Source organism: Podarcis tiliguerta, assembly GCF_965153285.1.
Source record: "Podarcis tiliguerta genome assembly, chromosome: 13".
In the NCBI taxonomy this organism is placed as follows: domain Eukaryota; kingdom Metazoa; phylum Chordata; class Lepidosauria; order Squamata; family Lacertidae; genus Podarcis; species Podarcis tiliguerta.
The window spans coordinates 35,101,883-35,121,705 of record NC_139546.1 but is presented as its reverse complement, the minus strand read 5'-3'; the positions used below and the strand labels follow the sequence as shown (position 1 = coordinate 35,121,705).

General features: G+C 48.1%; 1 protein-coding gene across 4 annotated transcripts in view; it reads left to right on the top strand.

Annotated features, from left to right (window-relative positions):
* The first annotated feature begins 254 nt into the window (after positions 1–254).
* Positions 255–19,823, top strand: part of PPP1R12C (protein phosphatase 1 regulatory subunit 12C) — a 39,959-nt gene continuing 20,390 nt past the window's right edge. For 2 of the 4 annotated variants that reach the window (XM_083411573.1, XM_083411574.1), the window contains exons 1-6: positions 256–734; positions 14,593–14,723; positions 15,246–15,364; positions 16,176–16,335; positions 17,220–17,364; positions 18,602–18,676. In XM_083411573.1, the coding sequence (XP_083267699.1) occupies positions 390–734; positions 14,593–14,723; positions 15,246–15,364; positions 16,176–16,335; positions 17,220–17,364; positions 18,602–18,676 (975 nt within the window). In that variant the 5' untranslated portion in view covers positions 256–389. Of the gene's footprint in view, positions 735–14,592; positions 14,724–15,245; positions 15,365–16,175; positions 16,336–17,219; positions 17,365–18,601; positions 18,677–19,823 lie in introns of all 4 variants that reach the window. The other 2 variants (XM_083411572.1, XM_083411575.1) reach the window with 2 other exon arrangements.

Below are 19,823 nucleotides of genomic sequence, written 5' to 3'. Positions count from 1 at the left end.
ACTTCTTAGGTTGTGCTTTTCGCATTTTCCCCTAGGGATTTGGAGTGTGTGTGGAAGTGACCTTCCAGTCGTTGAAACTACAACTCCCACAATTCCGTGCCGTTGGCCGTGCCGTGTGGGGCTGATGGGAATTGCAGAATGTCTGGAAGCCCCCGACGTCTGGAGGACTGCACTTCCCGTCATGCTGCGCGGCAGCCGTTCCCTTTCCCACATCCTCCGCCCTGCTGCTGCTGCCGCCGCCGCCCCCTCCCCTCTCGCTTCCGATACGGAAGCCGAGAGGCGTCGACGCCGCCGCCGCTGCTGCTGCTTTTCAGCCCAGAGCTAGAGCTGGGCCGGGAGGGCCGCCCAGCCGGGCTGGCGGCGGCAGCAGCAGCGGCAGGAGGGGGAAAATGGCGGCGCCGCTGCTGTCCCTCTCCGAGGGGGAAGGAGCCCGGGCGCGGCGGCGGGAGCAGCTCCGAGCCTGGGCGGAGGCCGAGGCAGCGGCGGCGGCGGCAGCAGCGGCTGCTTCTCTGTGCCCGGCCCCGCCTCCTCCGGGGCTGCCGGTGGCGGCCGAGAGCGAGGCTGTGTCCGGCGGCGGCAGAGGGCTTCGGCCCCGCGCCGTCCGCTTCGAGGCGGCCGCCGAGTTCCTGGCCTGCTGCGCCGGGGCCGAGCTGGAAGCGGCGCGGGAGATGCTCAGCGCCGACCCGGGCGCCGTGAACGGGACCAACGCGGACGGCATCAGCGCCCTCCACCAGGTACGCGGCGCCCCGATGGCAGCTCCCCGCCTCCCTCTCCCTGCTTTTGCCGCCTTCCCATTAAGCTTTTTCCTCTCCTTTCCCCTGGCCGAAATAAGCGACAGGATTTGAAATCTGGAAACGTAACCCCTTAGCGGAAAAGGGTGCCTCTGAACGTGCGCAGAGCGTCTCTCCCCACCCCACCCCGGTTGAGACGTGTGAAGCAGGCTTCCCGCAACTTGGTGCACATCAGGCGTCTTAGACTGCAACGAGCATCAGCCCTGGCTGGCATGGTTAATGATCAGGGGTGATGGGAACTGCAGTCCCAACAACTATAGGGCCAAAGTTTGGGGGAGGCTGGTGTAGGAAGTCCCCTGCCTGCAGCCCCGGCTTTGGTATAACGAATGTCAAGGCTTGACTTATATGATGAGAGTAGTTTTGAACATCTAAGAAATGCTCCCCAGCCCTTATTTTTTCTGTTGCCAAGGCCTGGCTGTGAAGTGTATAGGGATGGCCTCTGAGCATCTGCAGAGTATGTATTCTCTGCCATTAAGCAGCTGCAACCAGCTCCACCCTATCTCTCTCTCTACGCACACACACAGGCTCATGTGAAATTAGAAGGATCTGTTCCCTTTTATCAGCTAATGGTTGGGTAGGTTTGAACCCCAACAGCTCTCTGTAAGATGAATGCTGCTCCAGGTCCATGCGCAAAAATTGCATTATATGAGGCTAGCAGTTGTGACATTAAAATGAAGGTTTGATGATCCCCCAGTTTGGCTAAGGAACGATTTGCATGATAAATGTTAATGTAGCAGCTACCCAGTAAATGGAATTTGCACTGCATGTGGAAACATCCTCAAGGAGGTTTGTAAAGCACATCTCAATCACTTCTGGCCTGAGATTACTCTCAAGTCACTAGATTAATTGATTAATTATATGGTACACACATACATTCTGCTTTTATGCCAAGTCGCACCAGTGACCATTCTCTCTGTCACGAAACTGCCTGTCTTGGCTGGCAGCCATTCTCCTAGTTTATTCTCGGGTCCAGTTTATTAAGCTCTATTTTCACAGCAGATGTCAAAAATTCTGTGCCAAATTCCATGTATCAGTAGGATTGTGCTGATGATACAGGTGCTGTAGTGCTTTCCCTGAAAAACATCCCTGGTTCAAACTTCAGCAATTTCAGGTGGAATTGGGAAAGACTGCTGTTTGAAACCTTGAAGAGCAGCTTCCAGTTTAGACATTACTGAGCAGGATGGACCAATTGTCTGAATAGTTATTAGGCAGCTTCCTATGTTCCTTCTTAATATAATTCCAACTTTCACCTAGTGATGTAAGTCACTTCCACTGTGCAAAGTTGAGCTGCTAGTTCCATCACCATCATATAGAGATCAAATGGCATGATCTCTTATTCTTTTACTGAATAAATGATAACACAGATCAGAAACATTGCTATGTTTGTAAGCATACATAGAAAGGGTGGGAAAACCTATTTTCTACCACGCTTTAACAGCTACCATTCTACTTGTAGGACTTTGGAACCACCCAACTGCAGGCTGTTGTTTTGAGAATGGTATATCGGGTGTGAATAGATACTGTGTAGAATATATGGGTAAAAATTGTAGGAGAAGGAAGCAGTAGTGAGCTTACTGTAGTTGTGTGCTATAAACCTCCAAGCCAGACTGAAGACTTGGATGATGCCTTCCTACAGCAGATTACCAAACATTCAAAAAGGGGAGATACAGTAGTCATAGGAGACTTCAACTACCCCAATATCTATTGGAACTCAAACTCTACCAGTAATGTAAGGTCCAACACATTCCTCTGTTGCCTCATTGACAATTTCATTTCCCAGTAGGTAGAAGAAGCAACAAGGGGGTCATCTATTTTGGACCCTGTCCTCACTAACAGTGGGGAACTGATCAATGAAGTGGAAATACAGGAAACCTAGGGAGGAAGAGATTGTGGCCTCTTGGGTTTCATGATACAGAGGCAAGGGAAAACTGAGTGTAGTCGGACATGCATTTGGGACTTCAGTAATCTGATTTCAGAAAGTTTAAGGAACTGCTGGGTGGCAGACCATGATCAGAAATTCTCAAAAGAGAGTGAGTCCAAGGTGGATGGGGGTGAAATATTGAAGGCACATGTGCAGATAATTCCAGCAAGAAAGAAATGTGACTAAAGAAATGGATGTGTCTGCATAAGGAGTTTACTGATGAGCTGAGATTTAAGAAGGGCGTGTATAAGAAATGGAAGGAAGGAGAAGTCACAGTGGAGGAGTATACACAAGTAGCCAACAGTTGCAGGGTGAATATCAGGTGGGCCCAAGCTCAGAATCAGCTCCGACTTTCACGAGAGATTGAAAATAATAATAATAACGTTTCTTCAGCTGTGTTCAAAACAAGGAAGAACAAGCAAGTGGTACGTCCTTTGCATGAGAAATGCTGTTGAGTGGCAAAGAGAAGATGGAACTGCTCAACACCTACCTTGCTTCTGTCTTCACCCAAAAATAAAGCAGTGCCCAACCTGGTAATGGCAGAATAAATAGTTACAGGTATCCAGGGGGATGACTGCATGCAAGCCTGTCTCCTGTGCTTGACACTGTAAATCAGCCTTTGCCAAATGTTGTGCCCTGTATATGTTTTTGGAAGGCACCAGGTTATGCTTCTGAATACCAATTGCTGGGACTTGCAGCTGGACTGAGTGCTGTTGTGCTTCATGTCCAGATTGCAGGCTTCCCATGGGGGCACATGGTTGGCCACTGTGAGAACAGGTTGCTGGACTAGGACCATTGTCCTGATTCACCAGGTTCATATTACGTTGAGGTTAGCAAAATATCCTGTACAAACGCTTCATGGTTTATGAATGGTTTGGTCACACCCAACGACCAAACCATGGTGTGGCCATCCAGATGTTGCTTTGGTGTCATGCTTCCCCTCCTTCCCCTTGTATTTCTCCCCATTGCTACTTGGCCCAGCCAAAATGTATTTGCTGTTTTCAGATGAAATGGCAAGCCATGCTGTGCCTGAACCAGGAAGTGAGGGAGGGAATTTTAACTGTGGGGAGGCAATGCAAGTCCAAGGCACAGTTCCAGTGTATTAACTGAGCCTTGCGTATGCTCAGAAGTAAATCCCACTGTTCTCATTGGGACTTACTCCCTAGTAAGCATGTCTCAAGATTGCAGCCTTAGTCTTGATGATATTCTGTTGGCTGCGAGGATGCGTTATGCCCCCCCCCCCTTCTTTGCATTTCCCACCGGATTTATCATCCACAAAGTGTGCACAGTATAGCTATGTGTGGAAGATCAGTTATGCCTGAAGCACATTTCCCTTTCCTGGGTTTCTCATTAGGAGGCTCTGGGACTGCTGTCCCCTTCCATGCTCTTCTCCCGCCCCACATACACACTCCTGGATAATTTTTCCATTACTTCATTCTCTTGATGCTGCTTGGCTCTTTGCCCTGGTCCCCATCCTCCCGCCATCTCCAAACACCAGTCTGTCAAACTCTGGCAGAGCGGGTGGTGGTGAAAGGAATGAGTCCTGCTCTAGGGAGAAGATGCAGCTTCTGCCCATGTGAGGGGTTCTACCTTAGGATTCAGAACTAATCAGGGGGCGGGGAGGTAAAGGTAAAGGACCTCTGACAGTTAAGTCCAGTCGCAAACGACTCTGGGGTTGCGGCGCTCATCTCGCTTTACTGGCCAAGGGAGCTGGCATTTGTCCGCAGACAGTTTTTCTGGGTCATGTGGCCAGCATGACTAAGCCGCTTCTGGTGAAACCAGAGCAGCACATGGAAACACCATTTACCTTCCCACCGGAGCAGTACCTATTTATCAACAGTGGTACCTCAGGTTACAGACTCCGCTAACCCAGAAATAGTACCTCGGGTTAAGAACTTTGCTTCAGGATGAGAACAGAAATCGTGCGGCGGCAGCGGGAGGTCGCATTAGCTAAAGTGGTACCTCAGGTTAAGAACGGACCTCCAGAACAAATTAAGTTCTTAACCCGAGGTGCTTTCGAACTGCTAGGTTGGCAGGAGCTGGGACTGAGCAACGGGAGCTCACCATGTTGTGGGGATTCGAACTTCTGAGTCCTAGGCTCAGTGGTTTAGACCACAGCGCCCCCCCCCCCGGTCCCTAATGGGGGAAGCCGCCAGCAAATGGGTTGCTAAGCCTTTCAGAAATGGTTTTGATTTGGAGCAGATCTCCAAGCCACAGAGCATGATGGAGGCACTTAACATACAGGTGGCTTTGCAGAGATTGACCTCACTTAATCCTGCTTCAAAATAGAAATATGGAGATGTGAGAGAAGTGAGTTGAGATGTGAGGGTACTGAAGCCCTTTGAAGACTGAAAGTTTGTGCATCCCACAGTTATGGAATTGCGGGGGCTGGAACTGGCTTCCTTTAAAAAACACACACACAAATGAAACTTTCTAGTCTTTAACATTGTGAAATTTCAGGAACCAGTGGGAAGGTTGAGGAGGGTTTCCTGTGGTGTTGGAGTAGTTCTTCGGTATTCTTTTTTAATAGCTCTTTGCTTCTCCCTGTGACCAGCTTGGAGCAAGATAAGTAATATACTACGTGCAAACCTGTTTATTTTCTGCCAATTTCATTTATACAGTTTGAGGAACCCACATTTTCCTGGGAGCAGGATTCGGGTTAACTTTGCATTGAAACTTTTTCTTAAGAGCAAACTCTTGAGTAATCACTGTGTGGAATCTTTTATTTAAAAAAGAGCCTGTGTATTGTAGTCTAGTGGTTAGAGTGTCTGACTAGGACCTGGAAGCCCTGAGTTCAAATCCCCACTTTGCCATGAAGCTCACTGGGTGACCTTAGGCCGGTCATTCTCTCCCAGTGCTAAAGGATGAAGGGGTGAGGAGAACAACATTCATCTTATACTTAAGGGCGCTCTCTTCATTAACCATTCAGTTCCCATGAATCTTTAGTGCAGGGCTGGGGAATGTGCAGTCCCTCCAGTGTCATTGGACTCCAACTCCCATCAGTCTCAGCTAGTGTGGACAGTGGTTGAGCATGATGGGAACTGGAGTCCAAGAACATCTAGAGGGCCACAGGTTCCCCATCCTTCTTCTAACAGCTACATATGGCCATCCGTATTTATGGTCAGCTGTCATCCGGTTGGCCCCCACAACAGGAAACATTTGCATGAAAGCAAAACACATGTTTTATTTGTCCAGGCGTTGGGGTCATAGGTGGCAGTGATTTTAGTAAGGTGGCAGTGGTTTCAATATGATGGCATTACAGATAATTGTCAATGCTAAGCTTAGTCAAAGTTGCTGCAATCCTTTGGTTTTTAATTAATGGCTTTAACATTGTATTCTTACTGTGTGCATGAACCAATGTAGCGGTGCATAAACTGAACAGGTTTAGGTTGTTAGCCGGAGGTGGAGCATAAAACCAACCGACTATCAAACAAACAAATAAAATACATAGGTAGGGTTTATCTATTTGTTTCATAATGCCTGGCTGGAGAATGGGGCACCCATGGCCCCACTGAACTGCTGCTGTCTTCTCGTTTTCTAAGCTGAACCGAGAGCCTTGTCTTCTAGCTGCCTCCCACTTGGCTTCGAGTCCTCTTGTTTCTTTGCAAACCCGTGAGTCCTCCGCTTGCCTTATGTTCCCAGAGTTATCCTTGTGCCTGTCCTCACTGCCGGGTTGTGCCTCTGATGCTCCTCTGGCTTCTGGCCAGGGCAGAATTTGGAACGGCCCAAACTTACTCTACCATGTTCTGAGAACGGCAGGGAGCATGGTGGGTTTTGAAGCCTGTTTCTGCAACGTGTTTTCCCTGGATTTTGGAAAGGAAAAAATAAGCCTGGGAGTTGGATGCGGGACCAGTTTCCAAGGTGTAGCCATAAATAGGCAGCACGACGGGCAGGCATGGGATTCTTAAGTTTTTTGTTTTGTTTATTTATCTTATGTTCTGCTCAGAAGAGGGAATGGGAAAGGAGAAGAGAACAAGGGCAGGAGACTCTCCTTCGTTGCAGACCTGCCATGGGTTAGATAACTGGCTTTCGCTCAGGCTAGTAGATGTCAAGGAATAAATCTCAAAATGGGTTGCAGGAACTAAAAAAAAAAAATTGATATAAAATGTGGTTCATGACTAAACACAACAAATCTACATGTAAAATGGATAGAGATAGATGTGCATACATGAATGATGGCCACTGTCGCATAACAATGACAACAATTTCTCCAAACACCTCATGTCGTTAGACAATATCTTCTGGGTTGCACCCTGTTTCATACCTCGCCAGGACAAAAATGGAGAATTTTTCACAGATGGCCGCTGTAGAACCCCTTATGGCCTCTTGTTTGATTTTTTTCAAAATTATGTAAATCTTGCTCATTTGGTATAGCTCTGCCACAAGTGCTTAATTGTCTTCTAAGTACTTAGAAATGAGAGAGTATCAGATTAGGTTTTCCTAATGTGTTAGAAGAATCCTTAGTGCAAAGGCAGAGAGGCTAATGCATTCAGATATACCAACAATATCATCAAAATTCAGAAGACCCTATACATCTTATGCCATAGAGGGCTTTTCATCAGGAGACTATTCGTATATTTAGATTCTAAATATGAATATTTCCCTGACGAAGGGCTTTTGGAAGGTACAGTTTTTGGAACAAACAAGTTTAAATAAAAGTCAGCTCCCCTCTGAATTCCAAAGAATGTACCTTCTAAATATACATGGTTCCCTTGACTTTTCTCAGGTGGGGGCTGCTGCTGAAAGGAGAGACTTGGGGTGTGGCAGAGACTTGGCCACGGTTTACCTCCGTGTTGCCTCTCATGGTTCCACTGGGGTTAAAGTGGAGGTGCAGAGCTTGAGAAGGAGGATTCCTGAACTCATTGCGAAGAAGCAGGGCCTAACAAGGAGAAATGTAGCTCTTTCGCAGCACAGCCAGTCAGGGAATGTTTCCGAAGAGCTTCAGCCAACACCAGCCGGTCTCTCTTGTTTGTGGAAAATGAAATCTTTGCATTCCAGGCAGTGGCTATTAATATCAGTGCTCGGCTGGTTGGGTGAAACAGCCGGCATCTTTCTCCATGCCTAGTAACTCCTTGCCTAGTTGCACCCAGGCTGCGGGCAAGGATGACGGCATGGGGTCTCCTTTGTCCCAAAGCCCATGCGATGGAGGGTGGGAGCAGGGAGAAATTCCAGTGCGTCCCTTTCTCTTCAGGGGGATCCAGTCATAAGTCCAGAGTGGGTGCAGTTTGAACCAGGGTTCACCCCAACCCAGCCTTGGAGCCCAATTTGAACACAGTGATTAAATACAGTGATTATCCTGGATAAATGGTTTGAGAATTTTAAAAGCAACAGGCTAGATCAAGGGTAAGGTGTAAAGGTAAAGGACCCCTGACAGTTAAGTCCAGTTGCAGGCGACTCTGGGGTTGCGGTGCTCATCTCGCTTTACAGGCCGAGGGTGCTAGTGTTTGTCCACAGACAGTTTTTCCAGATCATGTGGCCAGCATGACTAAGCCGCTTCTGGAAAAACCAGAGCAGCGCACGGAAACGCTGTTTACCTTCCCACCGGAGCGGTACCTATTTATCTACTTGCACTTTGATGTGCTTTCGAACTGCTAGGTGGGCAGGAACTGGGACAGAACAATGGGAGCTCATCCCGTTGCGGGGATTTGAACCGCCGACCTTCTGATCAGCAAGCCCAAGAGGCTTAGTGGTTTAGACTACAGCGCCACCCGCGTCCCAGATCAAGGGTAGTCAACCTGATGATATCTGTCCAATTTTGCTGGACTACAGCTGCCTTCATCCCTGACCATTGACCATCCTGGCTGGGACTGATGGGAGTCCAACAACTTCTGGAGAGCACTACGTTAGTTGACTTTAAGCTAGATTGTGTGATTTGTCTCTTATGTGTCTTTTCTTTCTCACACTAGCAAATGCAGACTGTCAGGGAGGGACCATTTCTCTTTTCTTTTTTTAAACTGCTTTATTGGTTTTAAAACTGTATAACACAAATAGTCAATAGATGTTAAAGACAAAGTAAAAATAAACAAACATTCATTCCATAGTTGATACTTGTTGTGTACATCAATTTGCGATTAGATTCGGCATGACCTCCGATCTCCCCATTGTGTTCCCAAATTACATTCTTTAGTTACACACTTAATTTTATCTTCTCTACGTTATTCTAATTACTTTAAATTTATAAAGTTGTCCTATTACACACAGAAACTCAGTCAAGACCTGCCAACGGATTGATATTTTGGCAGTGTTCTTTAAGGTAGACTCTATATATCCCACTCTCTGGTATATTTTTCATCTGTAACGGCTCGTAGTTTGCTGATAGTTTCACTAGTTCAGCATACACTCTCCATTTATTTTGCCAGTCTAATTTGGATGGGAGAACTCCCTTCCAGCCTTTTGCGATTAGAATTCTGGCAGCTGCTGTGGCGTACATGAAAACTCTCCTGAAGTTCTTTGAGATTTTGTTACCCTTAATTCCTAGCAGGAAGTCTTCGTGCTTTTTAGGGAAAGAGCATTTAAACATTTTCTTAAGTTCATTATAGGTCAGGCAAGTCGAAAGTCTGTTTTGGGGGCTTAATCTGGCCCCTATGGCAGTTTATTTCCTGGGGTATGGGGTAACCCCCCCAAAAAAAGCTCAACACGCATGTTGTCCCTGAGGCATGTTCACTTCATCAAATCTGGCCCTCTTTGAAAAATGTTTGGGCACCCCAAATCATTTTCCAACACTCTGATCTTTTTACAGTTCCACCACATGTGGATCAATGTGCCTTCCGCCTCAGGGAGGGACCATTTCTCATTGGGTAGAGCACATGTGTTACCTGCATATCCTGTCTTCAGTTAAGGGATCTGATGGCGGGAGAAGCCTTACTCTGACTAGGATCCTAGAGAGCTGCTGTTAATCAGGGTAGTTGTTGTAGGTTAAGATGGTTAAACCAACTCTCTCCAAAGAACCTAGGAGTCTTTTCTCTTTAATACTCTTCAGAGAGGACTCTGGAATCTGATCTCCCAGTTCTCCATGCTTTCATTCACTTGGTGTTTCTCTTTTTTGAAAATAACTCAAGATGACCCAAATTCTTACTTCAAGGCTGCTTGATACGATACACCCACATAACTGTCGCTTGTTGCCTGAACCAGTTTTATTCTGCGTGGTCTCTTGACTGCAAATCCAAAGCCTGTTATTAAAGGCAGATGAAATCTAGCAGAAGCTGCTGCCTTCAGTTCTGACGTCTTTTGTGTTGGAAGCAGAAAAGTAGCGCAGCTGCATATTCCTGGCACTCGAAAAGACATCAAAGGCTCTTTGGTCCAAATTCTCTTCCTTTAACAACGCCTCCCCCCCCCCCCCAAAAAAATATACTTAAACTACTGCTCAAAAGAGGCTGCAGGTCTCTGTGACACTTTTTTTGAGCATGTGGAATCCTGAAGCACATCTGCTGTTCGGCATAGAATGCAGATCCGTGAGAATCTGAATTTAATCTTTTTGTTGTTGTTGAAAAAAGAAAAGCTGGTTACCTCTTTGCATTTTTAGTTGGATGTAATGCGGCTCTCCTTTGCACATAATGCCACCAAATTATGGTTGACGCTACACAAAAAAGCATTGTTTGTGTGCTCCCTGATGCATTGTTTCATCTCTAATGTAATTATTTCATCTTTGGCCCAAGCCACAGTTGGCATTTTGCTCCGGTTCCCCGGTTAGAGTGCAGACCAGTTGATGTTGTATCTGATCCAAGACAAACTGTGGTTCACTGTTGCATCCAAACCAGCAAACTGTGGCTTTCAGTTGCAATTTAGAGGGCATGTACAAGCCACAGTTTGCTGGTTGTGGTGTAACAGCAAAACATGGTTTGGCTTCTGGATCGAGCACACCACTGTTATGGACTGTGCTGTGAGTGGGGAAGCTATGGTCCTTCTTTGGTTTTATCCATCTGCTCATGTGATATATCTCATTTCATTTTGCCTCGCCTGCACCGGGGGACTTGTGCCGGCTAATGAGTGGAGCAGAGACACATTTTTCAAAAACTGGCAGCTCCTAACTTGTGCTAAACTGAAAGTCAAACGACCAACCACTCCCCTGTGCAACTTGTATAAAATACATCAAAACATTCCAAGCGGAGCTCATGTTGAATAGAGACCAAGAGACTTAAGCTATGAATCAGGAACTGCCTGGTTCGAATCTTGCATCTTGCAGTGAACTTACTGGGTGGCCCCCCTCTATCTCAGCCTCAGTTCATCCATCTGTAACATGGGGCATTGTAATAAACTTACCTTGCCATAGGCAATGCGCACGAACGTCTTTGAACTCTTCAAAGTGCTATGCCCATGTTTCCTGTTGTTTTTATTGCGTGGCTGGGAAAAGCCACATCTCAGCTGGGCTGAGATGAAGTTGCCTTCAAATGAGCAACCAAGTGACAAACAGCATCTGCTGCTTATCCACTGCCGCCCTAGCACTGCGATACATTTCCCAAGCCAGGGAGATGTAATGCCAGAGTTTTGGTGCCTCCTGCAGCTTTCTCTCCCAACCCCTTAAGATTAGAAGGCACAGAGAGAGCAGTAAATAGCAGACCCACTTTTTGTGCATTTGGGAAAGGGAAGGGGGTGCTTCCTGTGTCTGTACTGTCCCTAGTGAAGTTTGGGAATGGGCTGTGTTGGCCTTTTCAGACCTGGGATGTGCATTTTAGCCAAACATGTGTTTTGGGGACCCTCTTCAGAATTTCTGACCAGGTCTTGCTGGTGGCTCTGCTATAGTTCCCCTTATCTGACTGCATCCCATTAGGAGAACTGGCCCACAGGTTGAAGCCCAGTGATGTCTGCACCCAGCTTGTAAGTCCAGTTGAAGTTGAGCGGTGTAGGCAACCAAGTATTTAAAGGTTATTTTACCCGTGTATGACCATCCCCCTGGAATATTGGAAAGACCTGCTTCCTGCCCCTTTAATTCAGGGGGTGGGGATCCTGGGACCCTCCAGATGTTGCCCAGCTGTGGCTCCTATCATCCCCGAAGAGTAATTTCAGCAGGGTGTACAGCTTGTCATGCAGAGATGAAAGAAGCAACATCTGTTAAATTCCCCCTTCTGCAAGGCAGTTGTTGGTTCAGAAGGTCTGCCCCCCTTTGCATCTGGTCACCATCTCTCCATCTGTCCTCTTGGGAAAAAAGAAAAAGGGCAAACAGAAGCACTCTTCCTTCCTTTTTAAGGAGATGGTGATAAGGCCGCCATGTGACTCGCTTATGGATCACGGCAATGGGTGGGAGTGGGGCCTGGTCACCAAAGGATATTCTACTCTCTTCCCCAAATGTTCAGCTTACTAGCTGCCGCCGCCCGTTTTTCTCTTGAAAGTTTTTTTGGGTGTGTTCACCTGTGGGTAAGGAAAAGCATTAAGGCAGGATTCTCCCTCCTTGCTCAAGAAGTACCGTATTTTTCGCTCCATAAGACGCACCTAGTTTCTGGAGGAGGAAAACAAGAAAAAAAATATTCTGAATCTCAGAAGCCAGAACAGCAAGAGGGATCGCTACGCAGTGAAAGCAGCAATCCCTCTTGCTGTTCTGGCTTCTGGGATAGCTGCGCAGCCTGCATTCGCTCCATAAGACGCACACACATTTCCCCTTACTTTTTAGGAGGAAAAACGTGAGCCTTATAGAGCAAAAAATACGGTAGCTGGATTCTCCTGCCTACCATTTGTGGTTGGGATGTTTGCAAAAAAATGCACAGGGTTAACTGGTCATCACTGGGCCCTGCATTATAAAATTAAATCATATTGTACCCCTAACACAACTGCTAACACATGAGGCTACCTGTATTTGTGCAAATACCAGTGACTTTGTGGGCCATCCTGTTAGGCCTCCTGCCCAATGACAGCATTGTCTTTCCAGCCTCTCTTTGAAACCCTACATGGCCAGGAATTCATTGTGTGGCCTTCCTGAGCAGCTTGTTCCTGAGCTGCAATCCTCTTAGCATTAGGAAGCTTTTCTTGATGTTTACCTAAAACCTGCCTCCCTACCAGGAATTCTCCCCACCACCAATTGACATCGCATTTTGGAGCACTGAGCTGGTTTGGAGACTGTGCAGGCTCCCAGAATGGAGCTCACAGCTGCTTCGCTCTTGCCTTGTCTTTTTCGCTGCAGTGCCAAGGCTTAGTTTAGCGTGCCGTCAGAACTGGGACTACCGGTTAAGCTCTCTCTTCATGGTTTGTCCTTGGCTACAGCTTACGGTTAGCGAGGAGAGAGCTTAACCGCGAATTCCAGCTCAGGCGACGCGCTAAGACGAACCTTGGCTCGGCTTAGCACAGCAGTTGAAAAGACCAGGAAGGGGGGAAAGCGGCTGCAAGCTCCTCTTCTGGAGCCCGTGCAAAGTTGCTAAGCCAGGATTTGGTGGAGCATGTTGTGCGAATCAGGCTGCCAATAGAGGTGGGGATTTTCGGGGGGGGGGGGAATGAACTGGGAAGATTTTCTTATGCAAATTAGGATGGTTTGCATAGTATTTGTGTGTGTGTGGTTTGCATCAGATTTTTTTCTGATGCCGAGATTAGATTTAGCATGCTTATCGTACTTCTATCTGGTAAACAAAGCTTTAGAAAAAGTATCCGCGTGTCACTTTTTTGTCCTAATACACCACAGACACTTGACCTGGAGGATCTGAGGAGAAATTAAACCACACTTACTTCTTGTGGTTTGAATGTGGTATCATGTAGCAATTTGTATTGCAATACAGTACTTGTAAAAAAATGCAATGGCAATCGGGTGTGCTTCCTATACATTGTTTAAATCTAAGAGGAAAACAAAAGTGCTGGAAACTAATAAATTTTGGCAGCTGAAGGAACTTTGCCGGATATGCTCATTTTCATACTCACTAGGTATAATCACCTGGAAAACATTAAAAGCAGCTTTGAAGCTGACAAGCTTGCCTCGTATTTGTAGTTGTCATCCATTTACTGTTACTAATGAGTCTATGAAAAGGAAGGATTTTTATTGGCAGAAAAGTAAAGCACTAGGGGAGGAATTTTGAAAAAAGAAATCTGCCCGGACCATTGACTATAAAATTCCCAGGCAGCTGGGGTGTTATTTGGCCTAGGCAAAGGTAAAGATACCCCTGACCATTAGGTCCAGTCATGGCCGACTCTGGGGTTGCGGCGCTCATCTCACTTTATTAGCCGAGGGAGCCGGCGTACAGCTTCCGGGTCACGTGGCCAGCATGGCTAAGCCGCTTCTGGCGAACCAGAGCAGCGCATGGAAGTGCTGTTTACCTTCCCGCTGGAGCGATACCTATTTATCTACTTTCTTTTGACATACTTTCGAACTGCTAGGTTGGCAGGAGCAGGGACCGAGCAACGGGAGCTCATCCCATCGCGGGGATTCGAACCGCCGACCTTCTGATTGGCAAGTCCTAGGCTCTGTGGTTTAACCCACAGCACCACCCACATCCCTTATTTAGCCTACCATGTGACAAATAAAAAGCTCTGAAGGGGTTTGTGGCATTCACTGCCCTTCTGCTAGGGGCTGCCAGCTTCAGTCAATGTTGCATTGCATGTCTAGGGGACAGTGGTGCAATGGGACATTTCCTTGTGGCACCAGGAAAGGAGGGCAAGGTGCTGAGTGGGGCAAGGGAGAACGATAGGGAAGTGCTCTTTTTGCTCAGGGGAGCGAAGGTTCATTGGGAACATGAGAAGCTGTGTTCCACCCACATCAAGCCATTGGTCCATCTAGCTCTGTATTGTCTACACACTATGGTTTCAGACAGACAGGAGACTGTCCCAACATGGAGATGCCAGATATTGAATCTGGGACCTTCTATGTGCAGAGAACACGCTCTTACCACTGAGCTTTGGCCCTGTTATGGAGGAGAGAGAAACAGGGAGCTGGGAGCTTCCTTGCGACAAGTCTTCTGTCTTTTCCAGGCCTGCATTGATGAGAACATGGAGGTGGTGGAATTTCTGGTGGCAAACGGAGCCGACGTGAACCAGGCTGACAATGAGGGCTGGACTCCGCTGCACGTTGCTGCTTCCTGCGGCTACATTGAGATTGCACAGTGAGTTTGGGGCTGCAGGGGAGACAGCCTTCCAAAACCATGCCAGCTCACCGATAACTTTATTGGCCTTGCGGTAGATAAAACGCCTTTTGCCTGAAGTTATTACAGTAATAAATCCGCAGGCCGGTCTTTCAGTGCTTCTCACCTGGGGCTGAACGGCGGTCACAAAACCTACGCCCTTCCCAACACTGGGTAGCCGGATGCAGAAGGGGACAGGGCTCCTGTCCAGATTAGCAGGTGCCAGTCATCATGCACACAGCTATCTAAGGCGCAGGGGGAGGTTGCGGAAGCCAAGGGCAACCTGCATTAGGCTTCACTTCTGAGTTGGTGGTCCTTTCACCCCATCTGCATTTGAAAGGGAGGGAGGCTTATTGTCTGCAATCACGAGGCAAGGGCGCAAAGGATTCCAGCGCTTGGCCCCACGAGACGGGCTTTTTTTTTGTGTGGCCTAATCTGGGATTGCAGGGGTGGGGGGCTAAATGGGCCCATGGATCTGACCTTGGGCATCACTGTCTGGCCCAGATACCTCTTGGACCACGGTGCCAACATCGCTGCAGTGAACAGCGACGGGGACGTGCCATTGGACATTGCGGAGGCTGACAACATGGAGGCCTTACTGCGTTCGGAGATTGGGAAGAGAGGTAAGGAGAGAGCAGGCTGCCATGCATGGTGTAGCTCTGCTTCCTCTAATGCTCTGTCCCTCTGTAGACCCTTTCGGGGCTTCACCAGGCTTCTCCAACCAGCCCTCCAGGTCCTGGGTTTTCCCCCTTCCTTAGGGGTTGGTGCTGCAGAAAGATTATAGAATCAGCTTTGCAGGTTTTCACACACACACCACCACACACCCAAATGGATTAATTAAATGGTTCCTGGTTTACACCACAGGGTTGTAATATACGGCCCATCAAAATATTTTCTACTTGGATTATTTACCGCAGGCAGAGCGAAACGACGACTTCCAAAACCTGGTAAGTGATCTGGCTCTGGAACAGTTTAAAAATACAGTGTCTACCAAGATTATATTTGCTTACTGTACATAATTTATTCTGCATCCAAACCCAGTGAAGATTAAGAATGGGGAATCTGGGACTCCCCAGATGTTGCCAGACTACAACTCCCATCACACCTGGCCATTGACCCATACTGCCTGGGGTTGATGGGAGTTGCAGTCCAGCCTCATCTGGAGGGCCACAGGTCCCCCATCCCTGAGCCATATGTGTATGATGTAATTGTGCCCTCCACCCATAATTACATCATACACAAATTCCTCAAAACAATGGTGACCACGTGTTTTTTTGGAAGAGGAAGGACTTTAAAAGTATCCAGTTGCTAGGATTCCTCGGCATTGTTAGGAGAAGACATATTTCTTCGCAGCTCTCTGGTGCGGCCGCAGCTGTTCAGATTCGTAGTCGTCGCCTTCTGGGCTCTCCCGTGACGCCTCCTTCTCCTTTTCAGGGATAGATGTAGAAGTAGCCAAGCGAGAGGAGGAGGAGGTGATGCTTCGTGACGCACGCCAGTGGATGAACGGTGGGAAAATCTCTGACGAGCCGCACCCCAAAACAGGGGCCACGGCCCTCCACGTGGCAGCTGCCAAAGGCTACATTGAGGTCATGAGGTGAGAGCCTGCTCCTCGATTCCCCCAGCCCCGAGGGACATCCATTCTGAGCACATGAAACCCTTTGATAAATCCCCTTTTGGAGCAGGAAATGGGACCCCATGTCTCCCTCTCACAGTTTTAAGCTAGATGTCGAACGTCATAGAAGCACGTAGGTTTGCAAAATGGCTGCCAACGTCACACCTCAGGTTCCTATTTGCCTCAACAGGTTTGGGCACTTGCCATACCCACTCTCCCAGCCCAGGTGGTTAGTTGCACCACTTCTTCTGATTCCCCCCCCCCCTCCTCCGTGCCTTGCCAAACATCCCCTGAGCAAAGGCGGGGCCTAGGGAAAAGCGTAGGCCAAGTCAGTGCCAGTCCCCACCCCAGCCTCCTGAAGGTGACTCGGAGCTGATAAGAATCCAGGATATTGGCATCCTGCTCCCAGCCATCTTGCTTTGAGCATTTGGACCCCTCCCCTCAAAAAAGAAGAAAAGAAAAAGAGAGATGACCCCAGCAGGTTTCCAGCAAGTTCCATCCACCCTGCTTCTCTAACTCACTCGCTCTTCCAAAAGTCCCAGTCTCCTGTCCCTCCTGTTCTCCCTGCCACGAGAACCTCAAATTCCTGGCCCTTAGATATGTACCTCACAGAAGAATTCAAGAATTCTTGTCCCTGGATAATTTGGGACTCTTGAGTTCTGTATCTCCCTTGGACCACTGTCCCACCCACCCACCCAGCCCTCACAGAAGACCCTGTAGCTCTTGTATCCAGCCCCATCTTTGCTCTGTCCCATCCAGAGTCTGCCTTTCCCCTCTTTTGTCTATTAATATCTAGTTTTCCTATAAGGCACCCTGCCCGCAGTCCAGGAAACCCCTGACGGCTGCTTTCTCTTGCCCTGTTGCAGGCTGCTCTTGCAGGCTGGATATGACCCCAATGTGCAGGACAAAGACGGCTGGGCTCCCTTGCATGCGGCAGCCCACTGGGGAGTGGAGGAGGCCTGTCGCCTCCTGGCAGAGCACTTCTGCGACATGGAGGCACTCAACAACGTGGTGAGAGCAAAGGAGGTGGCGCGCGTGTGTGTGTGTGTGTGTGTTGCAGAACCCAGGCTTCTTGTGGCTCCAGTTAGAAGAGCCCACACAGCAGGGCTGGAGAGGACTTGGTGTTGCCCAAGGCATTGGAAAGGCCCTGCCAGTCCGAGTAGGTTGGCTGAGCTAAGTGGCCCAGCACTCCAGCCTGGTCTCAGGCAACTTCATATGTTTGCAACTGTTCTTGGTGCAGAGGGGTTTCTAGGGCAGCAAAATGAGGACCGTCACCAGATTTCAAGAAAAATTTTAATGGACTAGTGTCAAAGCATTCTGATGGGTCAGTTAATTGACTACATCTGTATACATTTTCTTTTGAATAAAAATATGGTTCTGAAGGAGGGGGAAACATCAGGTTGTTTTTAGATGGTGCGTTGTTTTAGATGGTGTCACAGCCGATACCGTTGCGGGCGAGGCTTGCTCTCTTTCACGAGGTGAAGGGGAAATACCTTTTCTGAAATGCCATCTGCATTTTTTTTATAATTGTGTCCTAAGCAGGTTGTTTGAAATAAATTAAAATGTTGCCTCTTAAGGTTTCAGTTTTTTGTTTTATTTTTTAAAAAAGAAATAGATTATTATTCTGCGTTGTTCAGTTAAAGGTTTACAAAACCAAAACCCAAAGGGGGAAGGAGATGTGGGAGGCTGGAATTCTAAATCTGCTGACTGCAGCCACAAATAGAAGCTTGTGGATCCTGCAAAATGCTGGAGGAAGGACAGAGACCTGGAAAGGCTTGACTTGGTTGTGGAGTACGACAGAGGAGAACGTTTTGAAATGGCTGGGGATGTTTCTCCCATCTTCGAGGGTTTTTCCCCCCCTTAAGCTGTAAGAGGGTAGCCCCTTATTTCTCACTCCCCTCCCCTCTAGATTATTTTCTGAAAGGGCTACCCTCTTGCTTAGAACCAGAAGCTCTCCATTTGTACCTACCAAGGTGGGTTTATTTCCTCCCCTCATTGAAAACAGCAGCCAGTAATTCTAAGCAGGTGGGGCATCGAGTGTAACTCGTAGAAGCCCTGGATGTTGCTTTCTTCAGTGGGTGGGTGGGCTTGGAGGAGGGAGGCAGGCAGGACAGGTGGCGAGTTGAAAGAAGACGCATCTACGCCAGAGGGAAGCTGCTTCACCCACCATGTTTCCCAGTTTTATTCTGATGGCAAACCGTGACGAAAGGAGCCCTTCTCAGCCCCAGCTGTTTCCTCCCCATCCTAGGGCCAGCGTCCCTGCGACCTTGCGGATGAGGATACTTTGGCTCTGCTCGAGGATCTCCAACGCAAGCAAATCGACGTGAGTGACTTTTCTTCTTACCCTTCTCTCCCCCCGCCCCAGTGTGTGGCAGATACAACAGAATCGGGACCGCTGCCCAGGGTCTGTGCAGAAAGCGTGTGGCGCGTGGAGCCCTCGCTCTTGTGTGGAGCTAGACAGCGTTTGAAAGCCTTGTTTCTGGAATGGGAGGGAAACCTTGCAGGCGCCAATTTGAGGAGTTGGGCTGAGGGAGGAGCTGCTTTGGGGGAAGCTCGCAAGACCCCTAGTCCCAAATAGAAGCTGCTTGTGCCCCGTCATTGCTGCTGTCAATCCCATTAAGAGGCGGTTGTATGGGTGGCATTGTGCTGTGTGCCTGCTTCACAAATGTCTCGTGCTAAAATCTGAGGTACAAAAAGGTGTCCCTGAGCCAAAAAACCCCAGCCTCTTGACCCTTTTCACAGGCGGGTCCTTGTGGCTCCCACCATCGGCCGTTAGTCAGGCAGCTTCTTCCTCTGTCAGCTCCTAGCCATTTCATAGAATCATAGAGTTGGAAGAGACCACAAGGGCCATCGAGTCCAACCCCCTGCCAAGCAGGAAACACCATCAGAGCACTCCTGACATATGGTTGTCAAGCCTCTGCTTAAAGACCTCCAAAGAAGGAGACTCCACCACACTCCTTGGCAGCAAATTCCACTGTCGAACAGCTCTGTCAGGAAGTTCTTCCTAATGTTTAGGTGGAATCTTCTTTCTTGTAGTTTGGATCCATTGCTCCGTGTCCGCTTCTCTGGAGCAGCAGAAAACAACCTTTCTCCCTCCTCTATGTGACATCCTTTTATATATTTGAACATGGCTATCATATCACCCCTTAACCTCCTCTTCTCCAGGCTTCTTCCTCTGTCAGCTCCCTTAGGGCTGCTCACCTGGCACCTCACCTGATGAGTTTTAGGTGCCAGCTGAAGACATTTCATTTGCCCAGGTGCCTAATGAATAGTTGCAGTTTATCTAGGACTCCCATCTTAACAGCTGTTGTTGTGTGTGTGTATATATATGTGTGTGTTTACATAGAAGCATGTACACACAAACAATATTTTAAGAGGTTGTGTGCTAGTTCAGTAAACTTCAGGGGTAATTTTTCTCCTGCCCCCCCAATCACCCTTTATTGGGTGCATTAGGACAGACAAAAGTTTCT